Source organism: Epinephelus lanceolatus, chromosome 11 (assembly GCF_041903045.1).
Source record: "Epinephelus lanceolatus isolate andai-2023 chromosome 11, ASM4190304v1, whole genome shotgun sequence".
In the NCBI taxonomy this organism is placed as follows: Eukaryota; Metazoa; Chordata; class Actinopteri; order Perciformes; family Serranidae; genus Epinephelus; species Epinephelus lanceolatus.
Genome location: NC_135744.1, coordinates 40,969,622 through 40,997,514, shown reverse-complemented (window position 1 = coordinate 40,997,514; position 27,893 = coordinate 40,969,622). Strand labels below are relative to the sequence as shown.

Here is a 27,893-nt window from a genome sequence, read left to right as displayed (position 1 = left end):
CACAATAAACAAAGTTAAAGATGACTTGGACTGATAGCATTTTAGCATAGCAATACCTTTTTTTTCACATTTTCTTCAGATATCATGATAATATCGTTATCATGAACTCTTTCGGCCACGATGATTGCGTAGTGAAAGTCTGATATTATGCCAGCTCTATCTCAAACTAGGGATGTCCCGATAACTTTTATTTTTCATCTGACCCAATACCGAGTCCTTTATTTTGAAACCGAGTCCGATACCGAGTCCGAAGAAAAAAAAAAGAGAATGCATCCAAGTTGTCCCATAAGGTTTGTTTTTTATTTAAATAGTATCCAAAAAGCTTATCGGTAGTTCAGCAGCACAAAATGTAAACAAATTCAATTCTTCTTCTTGTCTTCAACAAACAAAATAGGCCTATATCTTTATACACTGGAAAGCAGAGGCAACAATGAACAACGTAGATGAAAAACCTGGCCATTTTTGTTGTTTTGATTCCTCCGATCATTTACTACTGATTCCGATTTTGTAAAAATAACGTGATCGGAGCCGATACTCGAACTGATGATCGGATCGGGACATCCCTATTTCAAACTCATTAAAAAGAAGAAAATAAGTGATAAACATCCTTTGACAATCTTATAAAGTATGGCTGCAGCAACAACTCCAGTTTGACAGTGTCATAATTATGCAACCTGCTTTCCAGTGAGGTTTTGGCAGTTGGAAATAGCGACTGTCAGAGAAAACAATGGAAATGTTTCAGACCTGAAAGATTATTTAATCAATTGACAGAAAATGATTAGAAATTATAGGAAATATCGACAATCAGTTGTTCAAATGTGGATGTTTTCTGTTTTTCTTCTTCTTTTGTGTGGTAATCTGACTACTGGTTGGACCAAACACGACGCTAAGACGTCATCTTAGACTCTTGGAACTTGTGATTACCATTTTTTCACAGTTTGCTGACATTTTGTTGACAATTAATCAAGTAAAAAAAGGCAGATTTACAGATAATCCTTAGGCCTCTAGTTTCGCAGACCGGGCGAGGCGGAGGCGCAGCGCACCTGCGCTTCGCCAACTGGGTGTGGCCAGGCGGATTTTGCAAGTTTGGCACACTGTGCGTGCTGGCGCAGCTACTCCTCTTTCCCACCTCCGTCCCTTCTACCTGCGCGAGTCGGAAAGAGGGAGGAGAGAAGGCGTGGAGTGGGTTTTACACACATCACACCAATCAAATGAGCCCCTCTCCTCGCCCTTAAATGCGCCGCGCGAAGGCGTAATGAGAGTTTACTCAATTCGCCATGGCAGAAGAGAGCAGCAGCGTCAGACGGCCAAACTTCTCCCAGGAGGAAACTGATGTTTTGGTCTGGGAGGTCCAAGCTCGCAGTGTCCGAATATACGGAACTGCGAGCAGACCTCCACGGGCTGATGATGCAAAGGTAGCCTGGGAGGAGGTCACCACAATTGTAAATCAATGTTGCGTTTCTCTCGTGCATGCGCGCGCTCTCTCTTTCTCTCTCGCAGTCTCACTCTGTTTCTTTTCTTTTGACTTTTCTAAGATGACAGATGCTGAATATATACTCCCTGTCTGATGCTGTGGCTGTTTGTGGTTGGCTGAGAGGGATGTGAACTCATTAGTTTGCAGCTGTGTTAATCAAATCAGGTTGGGTTTCCATTACGCGTGTTAAACGGTGCCAATCCCCTTTGATCTGACATCAGATGTGACGGGACAGTTGATATAGAGATACATTCATGTGCTGATTGCAGATAGTTGCATTGAATAGTGTTTTTTTGGGGTATTTATTGCATCGTTAATGTGCCTGACATTCTGGAAACCTGCCTGTGAGGTTTTGGTGACGTGTGCGCACTGTCCGCCGGTCAGCCAAACTTCGGCTTACACTGGCTGCGCTCCCCCTGCGCTGACATTAGACCTGGTTTCAGCTGGCGAGCTTTTAGCACACCTTCGGCGAAGCCTTTTGGCACGAAACTGTCACTGCGCCAAGCTGGATCTGTCGACACCTCCCCCTGCTGCGCCGCCACACCCATCTCAGCTCACCTCGGTCTGCCAAACTGGGCGTGCCTCGGGTTGCGCTGCTCGAAACTATCTCTGTGCGGGGTTCGCCACCCTGCGCCGCGCTGGGAAACTAGAGGCCTTCGTTGCAGCCACACACTATCTGTCATGGGACATAGTGCTCATAGAAATGCTGAAGGCAGCCTACGTGATGGATGAGCTTATGAGTGGAGCCCGGTTTAAAATCTTGGTTTAAAAAGTGTGGCAACATGTTTCACAAACTGTTGTCAGAGCCAACGTTATATTTCATTGTGCAGCAGGTCCCCATAGGAATATAGCTATGTTAATGCTGTTGAAACAATGATTATATGTAGCCGACCATAGTTTGTAGGAAGGTTTTTAGACACATATCTGGGGTTGATTGAGTTCATCTGCCCAGCTGAGCTTCAGGACAAAAAAAAAAAAAACGAACACCAAGGACATGTTGATTTGCATCTTTGACTGATGTTGATGCAAAGCGACTCAGGAAGCTTCATGAACAAACAAATGTGATTGTTGTCTGCAGAGAGGACATAAAGGACTAGAATGATCTGCAAGTCAAACAATTTTCATCTGTATGACCCAGTATCACTCAGAGAATCTCTGACAGCTTCACAGGCAGTGACTCAAGGCGAGTCCAAACTCAAAGAAAAACTCCAACACAACAATGGGATTACACAATAACAAATCCCCGTGTTGCTGCTTTCTGTCTCTATCTCTGTGAACAACTATTAGCACATGAGCTAGACTTCTGGCCAAAGTGTTGCATCCATTCAGTGTCTCACACCAGAACACACTGCATGTATTCTCCAGGCTTATTAAATGTGTAAAGTTCATTCCCTCAGAAAGCATTTACAATATGCACATTTGCCTTTACAACACAACTTTTTGAATATTTTGACCCCTGCACTGTTTACACCCACATCTTCTTCCTCCGTAACTTTTACTGCTTCATTCTTCTTTGGTATTTTATTGCTTTTATGCACTGCACCTTCTGCAATTTGCATGTGTATCACGTAACCCTGCATGCTCGTGCACGTACACACACCAGACATCCTCTCGTCAAAACATTTCTTCATAGAGCTGTTGTTGCTCAAAAACTGCGTCTGTTTTTGCAGAAGCAGCTTGCATCTCTGAAGCTTGAGAATCACCTGTACATGGGTATAAATGCGGACATTTGATATTTGAAATTGCTAAATAAAGATGCATTTGTCGTAACACATACAAAGCAAAGGTGATTTTGTGTTTGCAGTTAGCTGGAGAGTCTCCTCCTGCTATCTGTGTTTTAAAACATACAACATACAACATACATATTTCCCTGTTCCTGCTCTCAGATAACTGAATGTGTATGAAATCTGATCACAGTTTATGAATACCTGTTAACCCGCAGTCTCTCCCAGGCTGCTGAGCTGCAGATTATACAGTCATTATTTTTTAATTAGGATGTTGTCAAACAAAATAAACATAAATGCAGTTTCTGAAATGTTTCCCATGGATACTGACACCGTGACAGAGCTGTGACTAAGCCATAGCACAGACGGATCCAGTGGACAAAGGGCATAGAGCTATCAGGCTCCTCTCCTGTGGAATCATCTTCCTGTTACGGTCCGGGAGGCAGACACCGTCTCCACATTTAAGACTAGACTTAAGACTTTCCTCTTTGATAAAGCTTATAGTTAGGGCTGGCTCAGGCTTGCCCTGTACCAGCCCCTAGTTAGGCTGACTTAGGCCTAGTCTGCCGGAGGACCCCCTATAATACACCGGGCTCCCTCTCTCTCCCTCTCTCTCTCTCTCTCTCTCTCACTCTCATCCTATTACTGCATCTTGCTAACTCGGCCATTCTGGATGTCACTAACTCGGCTTCTTCTCCGGAGCCTTTGTGCTCCACTGTCTCTCAGAATAACTCATACCGCAGCGGTGCCTGGACAGTGTGACGTGTGTGGTTGTGCTGCTGCCGTGGTCCTGCCAGATGCCTCCTGCTGCTGCTGCCATCATTAGTCATTAGTCATACTTCTACTGTTATTATACACATATGACTATTGTCACACAAGTATACTGTCAGATATTAATACATACTTTCAACATATTGTACCACAGTAGCCAGAACTATAACTATAATATTATTACTTTCATTAATGTTGTTGTAAGCTACTGTCATTACCTGCATCTCTCTCTCTCTCTCTCTCTCTCTCTCTCTCTCTCTCTCTCTCTCTGTCTCATTGTGTCATATGGATTACTGTTAATTTATTATGCTGATCTGTTCTGTACGACATCTATTGCACGTCTGTCCGTCCTGGAAGAGGGATCCCTCCTCAGTTGCTCTTCCTGAGGTTTCTACCGTTTTTTTTCCCCGTTAAAGGGTTTTTTTTTTGGGGAGTTTTTCCTTATCCGCTGTGAGGGTCTTAAGGACAGAGGGATGTCGTATGCTGTAAAGCCCTGTGAGGCAAATTGTGATTTGTGATATTGGGCTTTATAAATAAAATTGAATTGAATTGAATAGAGAGGCCTTACTGAATGTTTGCTAATGCAGCTCTAGAAGTGTGTGGCAGTGTATCTTTCTGCAGACACTCTGCCCTCTGCCTGTATTTTCTTATTTTCTTCCTTATTTGCTGTCTTAGAGATGTTGTTGTGCCCAGTCCGCAGGTGAAGTCAGGACTTTATAAATGGTAGCGAGCAGGTAGTAGCAGCACGAATAGGAAAAGGAGGAAGCTTTGGTGAAAAACACAAATGTAGCAAGGCCAAACACTAAGTTGACAAAACTCTCTCAAAACCGAGAGTGAATCTGGGGTTGACTTTTAATTCCACTTTTGCTGGCAATACTGTTTACAAACAGTAACCAACGATTCCTCCATAGCAAACTTTTGACTACTGCTTACTTAAACCTTGTTTCCACCAAGCAGGCCGGTTCAGTTCAGTTCAGTTCATTACATATTAGAATGGCTATGCTTGCGTTTCCATTGTCAATAGTTGTGGATGATACCAATAAAACTGTTCCATTCTGTCCTGAATTTTTTTGTTTTTTTTAAGGCCTCATTTACACCGCAAGCGATGCGTTCGCGTAGCGCTCGCAAAGTGGTCCACAAGCATAGCCGCAGCACACGTGCATTCACACCAAAACCGAACAGACGTGTTGCACAGCTGCTGCTGCTGTCCCATCAAAATACAAACCACACCCAAACAGTTGGTGGCGGTAGTGCATCATGTTTGTTCCAATAAACCCCAGAGGAGAAGAAGAAGTGAGTTTGGACCCAAAGCCCAGGGTGGACAGGTTCGTGTGGCAGTGCCTGTCAGGTCTCGCTTGGTTACAGTGAGCGAGAGAGGTCACAACACAAGCAAACACTGTTTTTTTGTTGAATACAGTGATTATTTTCTCGCAACTCGCGCAAAAAAATGGCGTCTCTTCTATTTTCGAGCTTGCTCGCAAAAGCAGCGTGACTTGAGCAGCGCGTAGAACGGATGTGGTGTGAATGCTCCAACCTCTTAACATGCTCGCTGAAATGAAAACGTGAGTAAACAGCGACCGTACGCGAATGCATCGCTTGCAGTGTAAATGAGGCCTGACACCTCTCTGTTGAGGAGCCTGGCACATTGATCCAATACTAAAAGGTGGAGCTAGAAACACTGCAGTCAATGGTCAACAGAGATCCGTCACTTACTACGACTGGACTGTAACCACTGATCCTACGGTGGCCACATTAGTCAACTACAATAAAATGGTCGGATGCTTTACTGCCTATTCATCATTACTACTAAAGGCTAGCAGCTACCTGTATCTTTTACTGTGGACTGTTTTCTTGCATGTTACTGCATGAGTTGACAATGTGAATTCATCAAAAACCTTAAATGTCAATAGAGTGTGCCAGGGCTGACGTCAAAACCCGGAAGTTTAGTGTCTGTCTGTTTTGGATTATGTCAGAAAATAAGCTCTGTGGCTAACACAAGTTTATGATACTTACAGGTTTTGTTCAGCGAGATAATCTTCACATATGAACACCTTTCATACCGCATTTGAAGCTTAAATGCGATCGCCAGAAGTAAAAAGCTAACGTTAGGCTTTAACGGACTACATGACTACTCCACGGTCGCATGACTCTTGACGTCACCGCCACTAAGCTTTCAACTGATTTCGGCTGCTTTATTTTAAAAACATTGTATAATGGGGAAATCGGACTGTTTAAGCTAAATAAGAAGCTGTAATGGCGGACTGCCAGCACTCTCGCCTGTTCGGGGGTGATGACGTTTAATGTCCCCGACAGGGTTTGTAGTCATATTGAGCAACTTGTTAGCAACCGCCTTTTTTACGACATGTAGAAGCTTCAAAATTCACAAGTAGGGTATTTACTGACGTATTTTATGTCGTAGAACAAAACCTGAAACTCGCTTAAGCTTTTGTTAACCACAGACCTTATTTGAGGCATTTTACCAAAATCCCATTCAAAAAACGTATTGATTTTTAGACGAGAGAACCGGAAGTGCTAAAAGCACTAACGGAGTTCTAGGTTTACTGGCACACTTTATACGATACCATAACCACTCCATTTATTTTTACTGACTATCTTGCATGACATACCCTTTGACGATGACTGGCTGAGCATAGAAAGCTCCACACCCCTGCTTCGCTCCAAACACTCCAACCTGTTGGTTTTCGTGCTGAAAATGTTGTGCGACCCCGCTCCGTGGACAATCAGTGAGGTGCAGACATTTCTCTGCATCGAGAAAATACAGCTAAGGCTGGATGCAACAACCCCGCCTATACAATAAGAGCACTGTCTGCGGTGGAAACACAAAACAAATCTACAGTTTAGGTACGTGTCCGCACAGGTTACGTACTGTCCTAAGGGTACTATACCACAAGTGTTGTGTGCAGTCGCGGCTTTAGTCTGACCAACATAAATACAGTAACAAGTAGGTGATTTATGGAGCAAACGTTTTCCTTTTTTACCTTATAAATTACTAAAATTAGAATCGGCTCTTACATAAAGTTAGAGGACATGTAAGAGACAGATTTGAGATATTTAGTCCCTAGCTGGGTCAACCTCCCTAAACATCACATCCTGCTTCCCCATAATGCAACCAATAACATCTTTTCAACAAACCCTCCGTGCGTGGTACAGTAAATAAGCACGACTCGGGTGGAGTGTCCCTTTAATTGTTTCAAATGTTATGCTTTCTTGTCACTTTGATGAGTCATTTCCCATCGACGACATGGTGACTGATGGTAACTGATGCTCTGTTATATCTCACTTTAGTTTTTTCTGCTCGACTGATCTCTCTTTTTGCTCTGCTACATCTTTGTTGTCATCTGTTCTACTCTAATTATCTATTTTCTCTCTTCTCTGCTCTAACATACTTCCTGTCCTGCTGCAAAGTGAAGTAAATGGGAGCCGGAGGCAAAAAGGACAATGAAGAAAACAGCTGAGATAAAAAAGTGAGGGCGGAAGTCAGAGGCAAAGCTGGAGAGTGGGATATCTGGAAGGCAACTACAAAAAAATCATCAGGTCGTTCTGTGGCTTTAAGACTTAATAATTAACATTTCTAATTGACACTCCACAGTGGCTGTTTACATTAAATCCAAACCCATTATTGTCCTCTCAGAAAACACACAAAAATTAGCTTCATTACAATTCATGAAGCTACTTGGCCAATCCCACACTGGCTACTCGTGCGCGAAATCTAACATCCCCCAGTTCTGGGAACTTTTCATTATGTGGTTGTGGATCAGTGGACTTTCTCAATAGATCACAGGAGGTGTGATGCACATGAAAGGAGCTCCAGGACTGCACAGAACATGCTGTACATCATCACACAGAGAGCTTACACAAAGAGGCCTCTGTCAGGCCTCCTGCTGGCCTCAGGGTCCCTACAGTGAATTTATGATGCCACTGGTTTGAAACTGGATTGAGGTCTCTGCACTTCTGTCTCTTTATAGAATAATTGGGGGAAGTTTATAGAAGTAAACAAGCCGACATTATGTAGTGGAGTCTCACTTTTAGCTCGCCAGCAGCGTGGCTCCTGGGTCAGTCACTTGGTCCACCGCTTTGGGTCAGACTAAAATATCTCAAGAACTATTGGATGGATTACCATGAAACTTTGTACTGGCATTAATGGTTCTTCGTAGATGAACCCTAATGACTTTAGCATTTAGCTCAAAGAGCTGCTGTGTGTACGTATAGCCTCGAGCCACCAGCAAGGTTGTAAACTCTTTTTAAGGGACTTTTTAATGTTGTCCTCGACCAGTGGTTCCCAACTGGTCCAACTACAAGCACCAGATTTCTCCTCAGTCATTAGGCTGAGGTCCACACAGTTTAATTCAGTGTCATTCGTGCATTTGTTGGTTGTCTCGTCTAGTTTGTTTGCTGTCTCTGTTTAGTGGCTTTCTGTGAGTCACTACAGTAGGAAAAGACACTTCAAAATAAAAGTTCTGTGCCAGAAACTCCACACGAACTTGACATGTTTGCAAGTCACTTGCTGTCCATACAGAATGGCCCTATGACCCACGTTTGGTTGGACCGAGACCCACCAGTTGGGAACCACTGTCCTAGACAACCAACTGCACGCTTTAACTTTTTCTCCAAATTTAGATTAACATATGCCTAAATATCTTTTCACCTGCAGATCACCAGAATCAGGCCCTGTTTAGACGACAAAAGTCAACAAAAAAACAGAAAAGTCTGTCCTTTGAGTTTTAAAAAACTTTTCTTATTGAAAAGTTCCCTGTTCACACGGAGCCGCAAAATCTACTGGAAACGCTGTAGTATGCACGCCAGGCCAATGGGTGGCAGTGTAAATTTGCAAAGCAACACCACGGCATGACGCCATGCGCCTGCGCTAAAGCACCTTCCTCTACAACGTGGTGATTACAAACCAAAACAAAGAAGACACAATGGCGAAAGCATGCACAGATAACTTTGTCTGGATGGACAACGAGAGTTGCTACAGTAACAGATTTACACTTCAAATCAACGGGGTGAGCAGCACAAACAGAGGTCGGCATTGTTGTTGTGACGGTCGGCGTGCCTAGTGACTGGAAGCGTAATGCGCATGTGCGAAAAGTCTCCGTTTTCAGAGGAACTGCATATTGCAAGTTTACATGACAATGGAGACGCTGCCGTTTCCAAAAAGTTGCACTCTGGAACCCGTTTTCAAAACGCCGCTGTTGTGTTAACTATCGGCCAAAACGCAACTAAAGTTTACCGTTTTCAGTTGAAATCATTGTCGTATAAACGGGGTCTTAGACCAGGATTGCTCTGCACTTCCGACCATGATCAATCCACACATCTGTGCTTTTACAGTCAGTTAAAATCCGGCCTTCAGTTCAGCTCCACAGCAGTAAGTGCAAAATATACAGTACAGGCCAAAAGTTTGGACACACCTTCTCATTCAATGCGTTTTCTTTATTTTCATGACTATTTACATTGTAGATTCTCACTGAAGGCATCAAAACTATGAATGAACACATGTGGAGTTATGTACTTAACAAAAAAAGGTGAAATAACTGAAAACATGTTTTATATTCTAGTTTCTTCAAAATAGCCACCCTTTGCTCTGATTACTGCTTTGCACACTCTTGGCATTCTCTCCATGAGCTTCAAGAGGTAGTCACCTGAAATGGTTTTCCAACAGTCTTGAAGGAGTTCCCAGAGGTGTTTAGCACTTGTTGGCCCCTTTGCCTTCACTCTGCGGTCCAGCTCACCCCAAACCATCTCGATTGGGTTCAGGTCCGGTGACTGTGGAGGCCAGGTCATCTGCTGCAGCACTCCATCACTCTCCTTCTTGGTCAAATAGCCCTTACACAGCCTGGAGGTGTGTTTGGGGTCATTGTCCTGTTGAAAAATAAATGATCGTCCAAATAAACGCAAACCGGATGGGATGGCATGTCGCTGCAGGATGCTGTGGTAGCCATGCTGGTTCAGTGTGCCTTCAATTTTGAATAAATCCCCAACAGTGTCACCAGCAAAACACCCCCACACCATCACACCTCCTCCTCCATGCTTCACAGTGGGAACCAGGCATGTGGAATCCATCCGTTCACCTTTTCTGCGTCTCACAAAGACACGGCGGTTGGAACCAAAGATCTCAAATTTGGACTCATCAGACCAAAGCACAGATTTCCACTGGTCTAATGTCCATTCCTTGTGTTTCTTGGCCCAAACAAATCTCTTCTGCTTGTTGCCTCTCCTTAGCAGTGGTTTCCTAGCAGCTATTTGACCATGAAGGCCTGATTGGCGCAGTCTCCTCTTAACAGTTGTTCTAGAGATTGGTCTGCTGCTAGAACTCTGTGTGGCATTCATCTGGTCTCTGATCTGAGCTGCTGTTAACTTGCCATTTCTGAGGCTGGTGACTCAGATGAACTTATCCTCAGAAGCAGAGGTGACTCTTGGTCTTCCTTTCCTGGGTCGGTCCTCATGTGTGCCAGTTTCGTTGTAGCGCTTGATGGTTTTTGCGACTCCACTTGGGGACACATTTAAAGTTTTTGCAATTTTCCGGACTGACTGACCTTCATTTCTTAAAGTAATGATGGCCACTGGTTTTTCTTTAGTTAGCTGATTGGTTCTTGCCATAATATGAATTTTAACAGTTGTCCAATAGGGCTGTCGGCTGTGTATTAACCTGACTTCTGCACAACACAACTGATGGTCCCAACCCCATTGATAAAGCAAGAAATTCCACTGATTAACCCTGATAAGGCACACCTGTGAAGTGGAAACCATTTCAGGTGACTACCTCTTGAAGCTCATGGAGAGAATGCCAAGAGTGTGCAAAGCAGTAATCAGAGCAAAGGGTGGCTATTTTGAAGAAACTAGAATATAAAACATGTTTTCAGTTATTTCACCTTTTTTTGTTAAGTACATAACTCCACATGTGTTCATTCATAGTTTTGATGCCTTCAGTGAGAATCTACAATGTAAATAGTCATGAAAATAAAGAAAACGCATTGAATGAGAAGGTGTGTCCAAACTTTTGGCCTGTACTGTATATCAGCGAGCAGATCAGATTAGTTTCCCCAGTTGCTAAGTTGCTCACTGCCGCTGAACGCAGAAACATGTTTCTAGGAAGATGCGCGTAGAGCTGGGCGATACTGAAATTCCTTCTTTACGAAAAAGAATGATATGAAAAGAAAAGGTGAAGAGAGAGCCACACAGACCACATAGATTGAAGCAGATACGTTATGGAGAGGCATGTACTGTAATACCCTTAAGTGGCAACAAAGTGGACAAAATGTATAGGAAGCAAGCACCATGTTGCACAAGGGCATTTCCAGATCAATAACACCTTTATCAACACTGATGTATGGAATGAGGATAAGACAGATACAGGTCTACATTTTGTCTTTGTATAAACACACCACCTTTTGGCAAGTCGCACACTCACTGAGGTAAGGCTTTGCTGTAACGAGCAGTGGAGTATGTCAATAAGCAATATGTTACTTCTAAGATATTACCGTAACTGTTATTTCCGCTTTTCTTATGTCACTGTTAAGTTCATGTTTATTGAAACATGAGGAACTACAGACGCCTCCAAAGAGTGAATGAGAGCCGCTGAGAGGCACCAAGAAGATAAACTGTGTGCAGATCATCATGTTGTCATGTCTAACTGTGCATCAAGGGTTTATTCTGACTGAACCAGAGTTAGAGGACTAACAAGACTAAAACAGTTTTGGTGAGTTTCATTTCTGTCAAGTTCAAATGACCTGTTTTATGATGAGTTAACAAGGCAGTGAGGCTTAACTGAGTCTGGTGAAAGAAAGAAACTTGGATTGGTGTACGATTGTTGTATAAAAATACGGCAAAATTGAGTTTTCCAACTAGTGTGTGACACACTTTAAAGCTCCACTGACTTGTGTTGTTCCTATAACTAACAACACATGACCACTGCACACAGTTCAACGTCCCTTCTGTTTATTCTAGTGAGAAAACAAGCTAAAAAAAGAAAGAGCACAAAATGCATAACAGGCGTTGCATAACTTAATGTCTTTCTGTTATCATGGACACATGATGACAATTATCATGGCCAACCAATATTATTTTGAATGATTATCTTGTCATATCGCCCAAGCCTGATATAAACCATCTTGCATAGAGCTGCTGACAAAAAAAGGTCTCTGCATCTGGACTTTAAAGCCAGCCCAGAACTGTATGTTTACCGTAAGATCGAGTTTCTCTAATGGCCTGTCGATGAAGGGCCTAGGGCATCCAGGAGGAGGAGGAGGAGGAGGAGGAGGAGAGGAGCCAGCATCTATCAAGACTCAAGATGCTTTCATTCGCCATTTGTAGAGGGAACAGGCACATGTGCACTGAATGTCCTGCATGTGTCTCTCAGAGAGCAGGACAACAGCAGTAAAGCCACGAGGGGATAAAGTCAACAACAGCAGCAAAACATTCGACAGCTGACGTCTTGTTACAAACAAAACACATGTGATACAAACAGCAAAACTGTGCTTCCACTTGTCTCAACAAGTGTGAAAAATCTAACACGGGCATCGCAGCAGTAATGTCATCACAGGCCAAATCACAGACCTCAGTGAGTGTGACCAGGACATGGGATTTGTGTTTGTAAATTTTCTAACTCTCCACACCAGCTGTTGTGTCTCCAAAGAATCCCCCGTGTTTCATTCACACATGACTTTTCCTTCTCTGTCTGCACCAGCTGACCAATCTGGCGTGCTCCTCTGAAATGACAATTTTGTACTTCTGCATATTCTCACACAGAGAATGAGTCAACAGCAGAAACAGACTGAGTAGAAATCTGCACCCTGTGTCTGCACTAGTGCCGAGTGTTCTGCAAACAATGCATTTTATGTTAAAGTTAAGAGAAGATTTGAACAAACACTGCATCACTGCATGTACAATTTTAGACCCAAACATCTGAACAATGCAGGGAACTGCTGCATATCACCTGCATGGTATGTAATAATACATGAGAGACAGAAGAAGAGAATAGAAAAAGACAAGAGAAGAGAACAACCTGTTTCTGACAAACAAGGAAGTTGGCAGTTTCCTGAACGTCTTTCTCGAGACTCCCTCCCACTCACCTCTTTCTTCTGGTTTCATAAAAACTGCCACAAGGATTTTCAGAGCTGAATCATTACTGACCATTTGTCTTATTTCCACTTCTCAGCCTCACACTTTCTACTCCTCATGTTTTACTTTGCTTTTCCTAACATCAGTATATTTCATCCCCTCCTCTAACTGGGACGTTAACTTTTCACAACATTTGTGGTTTTGTGCAGTTACGTGCTGAACTTCCTGCCTCCGTGTGTCACAGTCTGTGAGACAGCATGTTTGACTGAATTCATTTAAATCAAAGCGTATTTGCATAGCACCTTTCAGGAAAGAAGCAGCTCTGTTGTGAAGGTTTCCTGGAGAAAAACAACATCTGCTGCTGATCACGTTAAGCACGCACCACTTCAGCCAAACTGCATTTACTGTACAGGATGTTATAGCACCAGCAGAGACGGTTACTGCCCTGTTTGACCAAAGAGTCTTAGGAAGTTCGCTGCTGATTTTGCTTTTGTGCATATTTGCATTTAAACACTTTTATCAAATAAAGTTTTGTTCCTCTTGCTCTTGTCTACATCAGAGGCCTCATTTTCTCTTTAAAAATAAATAAAAAAAATTGTAAGTTGTAACTTTATTCAAATGTTTATAGTAGTCCTAACAAGGTCACAAGGTTTATTTATTTATCATAAAAAGGTTGCACAATGACACTTAAGTTGTAGCCCCTTCACAGTACAAACACTCAGAACAAACAGTAGCCATACAACATTATTGTGTTTTTAAAAATGTTGCAATATGCGTGCAATATGAGTATTTCATTAACATACATTTTTGCGATTCATTACCTTTTTTCAACTGCAAATTATGCCCCAGAGGAAAACTGTTATCTGAATATCTGTTTAATCTAATAAGCTAGTTTGTCATTTTTAGTCATTTTTGTGGCAAAGTTTTTGATTTTATGATTCTAGTAGGCTGCCAAAAGTTTCATTTGTATTTCTAATATTATTAATTAATGTCATAAAAAAATTACTGCCCCAAGTGAAGGACTTCAAGCATCTCAGTGTCTTGTTCATGAGTGAGGGTGAAATGGAGCATGAGATGGATAGGCAGGTTGGTGCAGGGCGTGGTGCCAGACTGTGGCGTTGGAGAGGGAGGCGGAGAAGGAGGAGGTGACTTTGGTCAGAGTTTTAGGTAGTCAGGGCGGCTGTAGGTGTGAGGCAGGGCGGGTCGTCCACTAATCGGAAAATTGGCGGTTCGATCCTTCGCTCCTTCACTCCAAATATCCGAAATACTGAACCCTAAATTGCTCCCAGTGGCTGTTCTATTGGTGTGTGACAGCGTGTGAATGGTCACTGAGTAGCAGGTGGCAGCATGTATGGTAGCCTCAAATGTGTGTGAATGGGTGAATGTCACATGTAGTGTAAAAGCACTTTGAGTGGTCGTGAGATTAGAAAGGCGCTATACAAGTGCAGTCCATCCACCATTTACCATAAGTGACCAAAAGAATGAGATTGCGGACATAAGGTGAGGAGCTCAGACATCTGGAAGGAGCTCGGACTAAGCCAGACGTGCAGGTTTAGCAGCCGTCCATGCATGGAAAAGCAGATTTCAAACCACTGTAAAAAAAAATCCAGTTATCGAAACAAAAATCTGAAAATACACATATTGCATCTAGACAGCATGGAGATGTTGGTAATTTGTTTGTAACAATGATTGATTTGCTCCATAAGTGAAAAACTGATGTTTAAAATTGCCATTTTTACATTGACTCCAATTGTTCACATTAGAGCAAAATTCAAAATGCTGTCAAAAATTCAGTTTTTGAGATAAAATTCTGAAATTTGCCACACATCATCTACCATGACTCTAGAATTTTGTCATTTTTTTCGTGAACACTGAAGATTTATTTAGCAAGAATTTGCATGTATATGTTTACAGTACCGTTTACAGTCAAACATTTTGATGCACTGTAGGCTCAATTTTTGATAAATCAAAAATCTGAGAAACATAGTTTTTGTAGGACAGTCTGAAGATGCTCTGTAGCAAGTTTGGTGTCAACTGAGCAAATATTGTGGGAGGAGATAGGTTTAAGAAGTTTTACAGGTTTTGAAAAAAAAACAGAGTGATGAACTTCATAATTTTTAATAGGTTTAAATGTACAAAAGTTTCTTCAGTATTGAGGCTACAGTTTGATGAAAGTTGTGAAGTTGTAGCGCGTATGGTTGATTTGTTATGAATTTTCAAAGTTTTGAACTTTAGACGCTTGCTGTAGCGCCACCATCAGGACTATTGGCTTGAGTTTACAGCTGAGGATATCTGGCATGAGACTGGACCTTTGTGCAAAGTTTGGTGAGTTTTCACCCATGGGAAGTATGATTTCCTCGGAAGAAGAAAGAAGAAGGACCCTAATTATACCTAAAGAGTGTGGTTTATAGTGGTGATGAGGGTGGTGCAAAATGATGATTCTAGTGACAACCAGTCCTTCTATCACAGTCTGAATGATGTTCACGTGGTGGCAAACTGGAATCATGCTGGACAAGTCAAAGAAGTCCAGTATTGTAAACCTTAACCCCAGGGGTCCCAGGGTCAGGGGCCAGATCCTGCCGACCTGAGACAACTTTATAGAGCCCCTCACACGTTTACATGTTTACAGAGTTTTCAGGGGGTTATATAACTACACGGTATTGCTGGAAAATTATTAATGATGCATTAAAATGTCAACAGCAGTTTAACCCATTTAAGCCCACCGGCAACAATAGTTGCCAAAGTGTATTCTTGTCATTTTCCACTTAAAAATACATTTCTAAATACTATACATGTTTTATATATCAATGATATGTGAGTGGACACCTTAGAAAATCATATTAAGAAAAAAAATTAAGTTTCCACATACTTCCTATCACATGGCGTTGTTGAGTTCCTGACCCATCTTACTGAGGGCATGGCGACGACAAACCCCCACAAGTAAAGGTGATTTTCATATTATAATAATATTTTTTTTGTTGACATATATATATCTACTTAATCATGAAAGTCTCTAGAATCATCCAAACAACAGAAATATTACATTGGATGTATAGTTTTTTCTGTATGCAATCATTTGTCTAAGCGGCAACTATTGTTGCCAGTGGGCACATACCTTGTCAGTAGATAATAATGTTAGCTAACATTACCAGCATTACAAAGGGCTGATATTTGGTAACAATACAGTTTTTGATAGTGTTAGCTTTAACATTTGGTAACCAACATTACTAGTGTTTGGCAGCTAGTGCTAGCTAACTACCTAGCTAACTAACTAGCTAGCTATTAGCGCTGCCAATGTTAGCGCTGACTGTGTTGCACTGTGTGGTAGATTAGAAGGACTGAATGATGTCAAATACAGGGAGAACATCTTTAACACTATTGTACATGAACAGGGATATAGAATTGGAATTGTTTGGTAAAAATATCCATTTCAAATTGCGTTAATTTCAGAAAATGGTGGCCCCCAGTGGCCATGGGAGCAAACTCTTTTGTGTTTTCCACAGAGATAAACCAGGAGGATTAGAGAGGTATACTTTAGCAGAGGTTTTGGACATCCTTGATGCAGATGATCCCTCTGCAAAAATCACAAGCATTTCAGTTGTGCCAGAGTCTGAGAATAATTCCCGCGAAACAAACTGTGACAGCGATTTTTCTGATGATGATGATGTGACCTGTGATCCCAAACGCCTGCCATCTAGGCTGCTCAAAGGAGACTGCTTTGTGTCTGATGGTGACATGCAACTACCCATCACTGATGATGGACAAGAACCTGAGTAGCTATGTTTCCATCCAAAAGTGATTCGAATCATTGGGAAATGCGCATTAAAAGAAATACGAAACCTGTGTGTTTCCATTAAATGTACAGACTTTGGTGAAAACTACGAACTCGCACAAGTTTTCCACAGAACCGGAAACAAAACAAGTCTCGCATTCTTCTTCTTCTACGTTTTCTGGTGGTTGGCAACCAGCTTGTAAATGCATTACCACCTTATTAAGGCTAGAAATGTTCTTATGTTGTCCTCCGTCCACACAAGTCTTGTGTTGTTGTTTCCCGCAATATTTTTGTCTTGTGAGTGAACCGGAAACACCGGAAGCAGTTGGGGTGAAAGTGCGCTACGTCAGACTTAATTCAAACATAACTGTTTCATTCCCCCGTTTTGCGAATCAACATTTTTTTCTTATCAACCAAAACCCGGCTAAAGCGAGTGTATTTTAGTTTGTGCGAATCAGGGGATTTTAAATCGAATTTTGGCATTTCCAAGTTTTTTGATGACAAAATTCATGAATTAAATTGTTCTCACACTTGTTTTAAATAATAAAAGTCTTTCTCAATAAAGACAGCTGAATTACATGTTGTTTTTTGTGCTCTAATTCACTTTTCACCATTAGAGGGGTAGATACAAGGTATGTGCCCACCGGCAACTATAGTTGCCGAACATTCAAATGAGATTTTTTAGAACAGAGAGCACATAATGGAGGAAATAACTTTAGAACATGTTCATATGAGACTCAGTTAATATGACTATATGCATAAAAACATTGAGAAAAATTTGGGCACAAATGGGTTAATGTTGCTGGTGGAGGGTTGAGTTGGGTAAAAGATTAATTGCTAACAATGCATTAAATGTCTTTTTAATGGATCTTGTGTTTTGCATGTTAAACTTTAAACAAGAAAAATAAGCAGAAACTACAACTGTTAAATAAATCTAGTTGAGTAAAATAGGTCTGAGCACTGCCATGCTCTGAGGCACTGTAATGCTTCAAGATAAGTGCATTGTCATTGTCAGCATGCTAACACACACACACGGCTAACATGCTGATGTTTAGTAGGTATAATGTTCACTATCTCAGCATGATTGCAGGTATCTGATCAGAAACTAAACTACTGCACAAGTTTAAAACTTGAACTGATCGCAGTGCTACATGAAAAGTCCAACCAAAATTGAACCAAATATTATCTTAACCCATCCAATAGTTAGGAAAATTATACGTTTTAAGTACCTCAGAATCATAATTACTGTAAGTACAGTATTTGAGTAAATGTGTGTAGTTACTTGCCACTAAAAATACTGAGACACTAAAAATACGACCAGGTTCAAAATGAAAGAACAATTTCTGAAAAGGTTCTTCTGTTTCTAGAAATGTTCTCGCAGTGTAAAATGAAAAATGTACTGTGCTTATTTCACGGCACTAACTGATATAAAAGCCCAAACAAACATACTCTACATTAATTCATCCTTGTGGCTCCTAGTTTTGATCCTTACCCGCCTGTCTGTCGCCACACTGCACCTTCAGGCAGTGTAAGTTTTATCATAGGTCACCATCAGCTGGGCCTCAATGCTTCTTCTTTAATGGATGTCTTCCTAACAATGTGGCCTGTGTGTTTACTCTGCACGGCCTGGGTGCCATGTACAGATGTATACTACGAACAAACTGCGTGCTGCGCCTTTATACACAAACACTGCAGCCAATGGTTGGGAACTCTGCTGTAAACATCTTGAGAGCGGTAATATTTCACATCACACCGACATCACATGTTGCTATAGTTAACCTTCAGGGGAGGTCAAGCTACTTCACCGGTTTACAACAGAACACAAACACACACACACACACACAAACACACACACACAAACACACACACAGGGCTGAAGTAAGGAAAATATCCAACACCGATTTCTCTGAGCTATCATGAAATTGGAATCGTGATCATTTTTAAATCAAACTATATTAGTGGTCTCCAGAACAAATGAGCTCAAAGCAAAAGAACACTAAAGTGTGAGGACAGGGTGTCCTCTTACTTTTGGGCACGCTGTGTATCTTGTTTCTACATGAAAAAAAAAAAAAAACGGTCAGATTATAAAATGCAGTTGCTTGTTGCTCAGCTTCCCAGGCTCAAACCTTGGAAAATCTGATCCACAGATTTTTAAGGTGACAAGGTAATCAAAATTTATATGATGTGGCACACTTTTACAGCATGTGTTCTTGCCAACAAATCTCAAGAACAAGACCCAAACCAACAACACTATAAAGTGTGTGTATCAATATCTGATTTACGTTCTTCTCTGTGCCACAGAGCTCCGTTGTTGTCCAAAAACCATAACTAACACATCAGCGAACCACACTGTTGCACTGGGTGACATGTTCCTTCATTACTACAAACTCACACACTAGTTTATTTTAACTCAATCACATATACACCCTTTCTGCTGCCCCATATTCTCACTACTGCACTAAATGTGGATTCATCCGCTGCTGAAAATAGTCCCCAACACATGCACACTTCCCTCCTGTTTGATAAAAACTACAGTGAGCAGATGTTTTAGGGAATTAAAGGGAAATTTCGGTTTATTTCAACCTGTCTCCTATCGTCCTAAATTTGTTTCAAGTGACTAGTGACATAAAAATGATAGTTAGCATGTTAGCCGTTAGCCTAGCTACATCGTAGCGTCAGACCTGTTAAAACGTAAGTGAACGGGCAACCTTCAAGTGCAAAGTTAGTCCACTAAACAAGCTTTTTTTCCACAAAGACTGCCTCATATCGTTAGGATAAATGTCAGAGAACATATAGAAAACGACATGTAAAGTGTTGTCTTACCTTACCGGTGTGCTGCCATGTTTGTTTACCATTTAGCTCTGCTTTCCAAAGCGTGGCCGAAATCTCACGAGAACAAGCAGCGATCTCATACCGTGCCTGAAATCTCGAGAGAACAAGCAGCAACAGCTGGAAGGCAGAACCGGACAGTAGCCTGAAAAGTTCATTCATTTATTTTATGAAAGATTTATAGAATAATGGCTGACTTTTTGCCAGACTTCGACTTTGTGGAGGAGGAATTTGATTTTGCAGAGTTTGATGGCCGCCCTTATTTATTTGAGCCAGAACACACTGACGAAGAGCTTCGTGAAATTGAAGAACGGAGGAGGAGAGAGAGAGAGGCACAACAGGTAGAGGACGAGAGAGGAGGAATGGCTGCTGCAAGGCTGCGTAGCTCTGGAGATTGGTGGTGTACCTGTGAATGCTGTGCCCCAGTGCCCACAGAAGAGGAATGCCTCTGTTGCAAGGAATGGGACCGGTTGCAGCCTTATTTTCAAGGTCTGGATGTGACCGAGGACGAGACACCTCCACCTGGAGTAGTATCCAGCTGGGCTTTATCTAGAGCTCGACAGATATATTTCGGCCGTGCTTTGGAAAGCAGAGCTAAATGGTAAACAAACATGGCAGCACACCGGTAAGGTAAGACAACACGTTTACATGTCGTTTTCTATATGTTCTCTGACATTTATCCTAACGATATGAGGCGGTCTTTGTGGAAAAAAAGCTTGTTTAGTGGACTAACTTTGCACTTGAAGGTTGCCCGTTCACTTACGTTTTAACAGGTCTGACGCTACTATGCGCCCCGGCTGTATCTAGGCTAACGGCTAACATGCTAACTATTATTTTTATGTCACTAGTCATTTGAAACAAATTTAGGACGATAGGAGACAGGTTGAAATAAACCTAAATTTCCCTTTAACTAAACATTTTTGAGCTATTTTTAGTCAATGAACTAACATTGTGTTTGTGTCTTTTCATGGGATTTGCTGGCAGTAACAGAAACACAGGACAACACCAGCCTTATCCTTTAAATAGGAGATCAACTATATTTGTATGTCAAAAAAAAAATTAAAATCAGATTTGCTCTCTTTCAAAATTTGCTCTTACACAAAACACACATCCAACAGGAAAAAAATCAGATACTAAAAGAAAATGTTCAACAGAAGAGTTGTTGTGTGTAGTTCACGGGGTTATATCACCAAAACTGTGCCAGTGCCCCGGGCCAAGTAAGGGAAATTTTAGAATTGCAGTTCTCTGGACTAGTGTTGTGTCTAGAAAAAAACAAGACATCTTTGTCTTTAAAAAACACATTCAAGCCCCCTCCAGGGACGTCCTGACATCCCCCCACACCACTCAATAAAACTTAAAATATTAGGATCTCCTTTTCATCAAGTCAAATATTATGTTTGACACTCGGCTACTCGGCTCTTCAACAGTCCAAAACCCTGAATTATTCACTTTATTGTCACATCAGGGCTTGACACTAACTTTTTTTCCCAAGGAGCACATGTGCTTCTAAGTTGAAAAAGTAAGGAGTGCACAAAGAACTTTAGGGGTACAATGTAAATTGATCAAATAATGTGTTTTCCGTAATAAACGTGATGCAAATAGACATTTACAAGCAAAATTATTTAATGAATTTGTATACAAAATGTACAGAAAGGTAAAATCATCAAGTTTTGAAAAAGTATTGCAATTTAATTTTCTCTTTAATGTTATTATCTTATATATATTATCTTTGCAATATGATTATCTTATATAATGTTATTACTATCCTAAAACATTCTCCAGGTCCTCTGAAACTCTGCAGGACTTATTTCCACCCTGCCCAGCAGTGGTACCGTGGAGAACGGTCCCTAACTGCGGGGAGAACGGAGCAAGCCTCCCCGGAGGTCCGCCACTTTTCCCGGTCCGTCTCCTCCACACTTTGACTTATTTCCACCCTGCCGACAGTGGGACTTATATTCATTGTGCCAACAGTGGCTTGGAAAACTGCCCATAACCGTGTCACCGTGTTTTATGTGCACATGTGCCCCTAAATATTTTTTACAGTTCGCACACACCTATTTTTCGCTCTTACTGTCGAGTGCTGCACATTAGACAAAGAAAATTAGCAAAGTCTCACAACTGAGATGCTGGAATCTTTTTTGGAAGCATTTTTGCTTGAAAAATTATTAATCGATTATCAAAATAGTTTTTGATGATGATCTTTTTCACCAACTTTCTTCTTTGTCTCATTCCTGTGCTTTCCCTCCCATCCTCTCCTGACTGTATATCTGGCTTCTTCTGTCTGGTCTGGTATCATAAACTCTGGGCTCTGTCTGCAACCTGCCGTAAATTAAAATGAAAGTAACCATACTGCTGGTTGAAACTGCATAAACACCCGTCTGCTTCCTCTTTCTGCGCAGGCCACAGTTTCCTCTGTGGTACTTAAGCAAGATTTTTTTTTTTCTTTTCTCTTCTGCAGCCCACATGCATTCAGACCTCTCATTCGCTTGACGTTTCTTAACTGGATCACTGATCTGCTTGGTATGAACGGAGTCAAGTTAGGACACATTTCAGCTGCTTGTCTTCGAGTGAAGCATGTAAGAATGTAAATGTGACAGCTAACATTGAGTTTGAGCTGATCAGTAGTCAGTGTGTCCTCGGGACGTCTTTACATGGACACGGAAATTGAAAGAAAAAGTAGAAAGGAAAAAATAATTACAGAAGTTACAACAACGCTCTATCCGTTCTGTCCACGTGTTGGACAGGAAGCCTCTGGATTACAAAAGACAAGACTTATCATCCACCTAGGGATGTAAATAACAAGTTGCATCACAATATCTCTTCATATTATATCTTCTGTCTTTGGACAGGGACAGGGACATATCATAAAGTCTGCCATGACACAATTTTGCCAGGCTGCTAGCACTGTCTGAATGTTTACGACAGGAATTTTAAAATGAAGGCACATCTTAAAGATGATGATATGTATCAATCTGTTCACACTGCATCAATGATTGACTTGATATATCAATCCAGACTGATGTATCGTTATACCCCTACAGCCACATCAATGACTCAAAAGAAGCACACTATTAGTCAATCCTGCACGTGAAATCAAAAATAACACCAACCAGCACCACCATCACGTATTAATACATCATAAAGTTAATGAATAGATACATCTTTAATCTTACAGTAAGTACAATTTTTGCTTTGGGTTGTACATCATTACTGAAAAGTTTACTTGTAAATTCTGAGATTAGATTCTGCACATATTGCCCGTGTTTCCTGCTTAAATTCTTCTTTTACATGGAACCTGATCTTGGGAACGATTCATGATTTCTTTCCTGCAAAAAGCTCATTGTAAACATATTTTTTAGGACTTGTGTGCAAGACAATTGAGCAAGAATAACAAATGACCCGCACCATCATGAAGGCTGTCACTCTTAAACATATTTTAAATGCATTAATTTATGTTTGATATATGCAGCCAGCTAGCATTAGCTACTCAGCAGGTAGCGGTTAAACTTCTGTATTTTTCAACCTGGGCTCTATTTCCCCATGTGTATGTGTGCGTATGATTCATAGGTACAACTTGTTCTAAAATTGGTTCAGTATTGAGGGAGGTGGATGCAGCCGGGAGCCGCGAAACGAGCTAAAACGGTAATGGGGGCAAATGTGTCCCGTATAAGTTTGCACATTAAAAGTGCTTTTTTTCGCCACTGACCGGTTCAGATCGCCAGTGTTATCTTACATACTAAGTGTTTCCCTTACCCTTCACCTCCTCCCGGCTGTGTGTGACATCATCTCGCGAGAGCTTTGCTTGTTGCCGGAAGAAAACAGAGGAGCCATGCAGAGCGCCGCTCAGAGTGCCGCTGGTTGTCCCGGAGTACAGTTGAGAGTTTTACTGCATCGATTGAAAACAATGGTTCGTGTTTGTGTTTATCCGAATTGCAAGAACAGGATGTCGCGCAACACCCCGTACAGCTTTCATAGGCTGCCTTTGTTGGACGGCGAGATGCTGAAGTTGTGGCTAGTTGTGCTACAAATGGATGCTAACACTCCTCTCCAGACACTGCGCCTTGCAGACCATCGGGTCTGCAGTGCTCACTTCTCCCAAGATGACTACCGCCAGCCGAAGAAAAGAAGACATCCAATCCCGAAACACCTCTTCCTCAAGAAACCGGCTGTCCCACGAGAAGAGAGAGCTACAGACACAGTGGAGCAAAGCTCTCACGAGATGATGTCACACACAGCCGGGAGGAGGTGAAGGGTCAGGGAAACACTTAGTATGCTATTTACAGAGATAACACTGGCGATCTGAACCGGTCATTCATTCATCTTCTAACTGCTTCATCCTCTTGAGGGTCACGGGGGGGCTGGAGCCTATCCCAGCTGACATCGGGCGAGAGGCAGGATACACCCTTGACACATAGAGACAGACAACCATTCACACTCACATTCACACCTACGGACAATTTAGAGTTATCAATTAACCTGCATGTCTTTGGACTGTGGGAGGAAGCCGGAGTGCCCGGAGAGAACCCACGCTGACATGGGGAGAACATGCAAACTCCACACAGAAGGGCTCCCACGCCCGGGATCGAACCGGCAACCCTCTTGCTGTGAGGCGACGGTGCTAACCACCACACCACCGTGCTGACTTATATGGGACGCATTTGCCCCCGTTACCGTTTTAGCTCGTTTCGCGGCTCCCGGCTGCATCCGCCTCCCTCAATACTGAACCAATTTTAGAACGAGTTGTACCTATGAATCATACGCACACATACACATGGGGAAATAGGGCCCAGGTTGAAAAATACCGAAGTTATCCTTTAACTGAACTAAGAAGTTGTTCAATCCACTCCCATGGCTTCACCTCTCATGATCACAAAAGCTAGTAAGTGGTCATTTAGGATTTTTTCTTAAGCAGATATATGGAAGTGTCTTTGTCTGAACTGGTGTTGTTTACCAAGCTGCTGTAAGGAATCTTTTATATGTAATCTGTGTAAAGGAAGACTACCACTCTTCTATCTGTATGCTGACTATGAAGCTAGTTAGCTTAGCAACAAGACTAGAACCTGGGGGAAACAGCTAGCCTGGCTCTAAAAATACACCTACCAGCACCTCTAAGGCTCAAAACTAACAGGTTATGTCTTGTTTGTTTAATTTGTACATGAAAAGAAATGTCAAAATGACAATCTGTGGTTTTATAGGGAGTTACATGTTAAAATGATTTCTTGTGTACTTGTGTGCACTGTCTTTAGCTAAAGTGCAGATTGCCAGATATGGTCGGTGAGCTCTTTCCAGGCACTAATAAAGTCATTTTTATCACAGGGCCAAAGAGTTCACCACCCGTTTTACCTTGTTTATATAAGTAACCTGAGATCTGCTGCTGGGAGCATGGAAATCTAACATATGGATGAATGGATGTCTATTTTTGTACGGTATTATTAGGCTACCACTGCTATGCAGAGGAAATGAAAAATCAACACTGATCATATAAACTCAGTGAAAGGTAATACAACAATAAACACTGAAACATTACCGTATGATTGGATCGTGTTTCTGTACATCTGTGCATCCAGAAATAACTAATCTGACCTAAGTGTCAGTTAACATCAGTCACAATCCCTGTGCAATCACCCTGTAACACTAAACATCCACTGAACCTGTAAATTATGCATTTTATAGTTTAAATACACACTATTTTTTAACATGTAGATATCATCACTGTCAATATCAGTGTAAGAAAACTGTGTATACTGTCATATCCACCTGCCTTATGTATAGCGTAAAGCAACCTGTTGCATTAATCATCCCACACTTGTTATTTATTCTATATTTGTATCTTTACAGTCATTCAATGTTGATGTTTTACATTTATTCAGCCTTTTTGTCCTTGTGTGTAGCGTCTTTGTTTGTACATTGAGAGCGACAAAAAAAACAGAGTCAAACTCCTTGTATGTGCACACATACTTTGCCAATAAAGCTGTTGCTGGTTCTAATTAAGTATACTGTGTGCTGCATTCTTGTTTTGAACCTTAGGGCCACCGTACCAAACTTCAAATCATGACCTTTACTGCTGATTTCCTCTTTAGATTACAGATGCTGCTGTGCGTGCAGAGACACAAGTGAACACGGCATTTTCTAGAAGATGTAGTGAAATAATGGAGAGCGTTATAAGTTATAAGGTAACTTATGACACAGAGCTAACCACAGAGCTGTCCTCTGCAGTAAATTATACATTAATATTCCAGTCTGGAGGCCTTGTTGGGACTTTCCCTCAACAAAGAAGGAGACTGAGTCACGGAAAATCAACCTTAAAATATAATTCACATGTCATCACTGTAATATTGCACAGCTCCGTTTTCACTTGAGAATACTGGTTTCATAAAGCAGCAAAACACTAACATGAGTTCGAGTGAGCTTTTCGTTTTAATTCAATAAAAGAAAATGCAAGGGGTCTCGTTGGGCTGAGTGATGTATTGATATAGGTAAAATTGTTAATTCATGATGTGTTACAGGCAACAGTGATATATATACACCACTGTGATGGACAGCAATGTCGGTCACCTTGGTCTGGCTGAAATATCTCAAAAACTATCAGATAGATTGCTGTGAAATTCATTCATTCATATTCCCCTCAGATTGAATCCTTCAGACTTCACATCTGGCACCATCATCAGCTCTAAATTGAAATTTGTCCAATACTTACATTTATGTCCAAATACCTACAGAACTAATGACATTCTCATCAGCCTCAGCTGTACTTCTTGTTTACTACTAATTAGCAAATGCTAAGATGGTGAACATGGTAAACCCTTACACCTGCTCACCATCAGCATGTTAGCATTGCCAGTGTCAACATGTTAGCATTTAGCTCAAAGAACCGCTGTGCCTCACAGAGCTTAAGTCTTCTTTTAATACAAATGAATCATGATTTCCATTATTTATTTTTGCCCACAAATATAAACCTAGCATCACACTAGTTTATTATGAATATTATACAATAAGTGCTAGCTGATGGCACCATAATTTATCTTCACAACAATCTCATTTCCAGCTCAAGGAGCCAGCTCACTTAAACTTCTCTGTACCAACCACAAAGCAGCCAACCTGCCAGTATTTGGGTCTGGTGATGGCTCCACGAGATATGTTAAGCTGATGAGGTTAGAGGACAAAGCGACAACCAAGTCGTCATGGATACAACAGGTTTTGAGTCCATTTCAAAGGCCTCAGACGCTCTCAACACATAAAAGACCACAAAGACTTTCACATCCAACGAGATAAGAACATCATAACATTATCTTACCAATGGTTTGTCGCAGCTCTTCGCACAAACTTATGTGGGGGAACTGCAGCAGCTGCTTCCATTTCTTGCTTTTTCCTTTTCTGTTCCCACCGCCTCCTGTAAGAAAACAAAAAAACAAGTTTACTTTAACCTGAAGTCCAAGAATGCACTCTTAAAAGATGCAGATGTAGAACAGAGGTCTGATGGTTGGTACTATAAAAGACTCAGGTTTGATTTCCACGTGTTGGCTCATGGTACATGCTTTAATTCCTAGGTTGTCTACTTTCCTAGCATCTAGGGTTGGGCAATGTCCACCTAACCAATTCAACTTACTTGAATTCTACCTACTTTTCCTCCCTATAGCATAAAAGCTACCTCATCATCTGATTATAGAAAATATTTTAAAAACTAGTCATAGTGATATAACTACAGAATATACCAGTTGGTAAAAAAAGAAAACTAGAAGTATCGCCTCATGATTGTATTCCTTTGCACACCAGTCAAATTGCACTTACAGTTTACCTCGTCTGTGAAACCATGGACGCTTCACACACATCTTCCACATCTTAGTATAAGCAATTCAGTATCTAACCAAATGTCTCGCTCTCTGTTCCTGAGATATGAGTTGAATAATGGCCTAAAAAGTATTTTTGCAGAACATTATGATGTCACAGTGAGGCTGACCTTTGACCTCTTGGATATATAATGTCAGCACTTCATCATTATATCCTATGAGACATTTATGTGAAATGTTGTCATAATTAGTGTATGAATTCTTGAGTTATGGCCAAAACATGTTTTGTGAGGTCACAGTGACCTTTGACCACCAAACTCTAATCAAGTCCAAGTGGGCGTTTGTGCCAAATTTGAGGAAACTCCCTCAAGGTGTTCTTGAGATGTAGTATTCACGAGAATGAGACGGACACAAGGTCACAGTGACCTTGACCTATGACCACTAAATTGTAATCGGTT

The 27,893-nt window shown here is 41.4% G+C and overlaps 1 protein-coding gene across 1 annotated transcript in view; it reads right to left on the bottom strand.

Annotated features, from left to right (window-relative positions):
• grk6 (G protein-coupled receptor kinase 6) overlaps positions 1 to 27,893 on the bottom strand; it is an 80,200-nt gene that overhangs the window by 41,309 nt on the left and 10,998 nt on the right. The window contains exon 2 of the mRNA XM_033610079.2: positions 26,943 to 27,038. Within this exon, the coding sequence (XP_033465970.1) occupies positions 26,943 to 27,038 (96 nt within the window). The remainder of the gene's footprint in view (positions 1 to 26,942; positions 27,039 to 27,893) is intronic.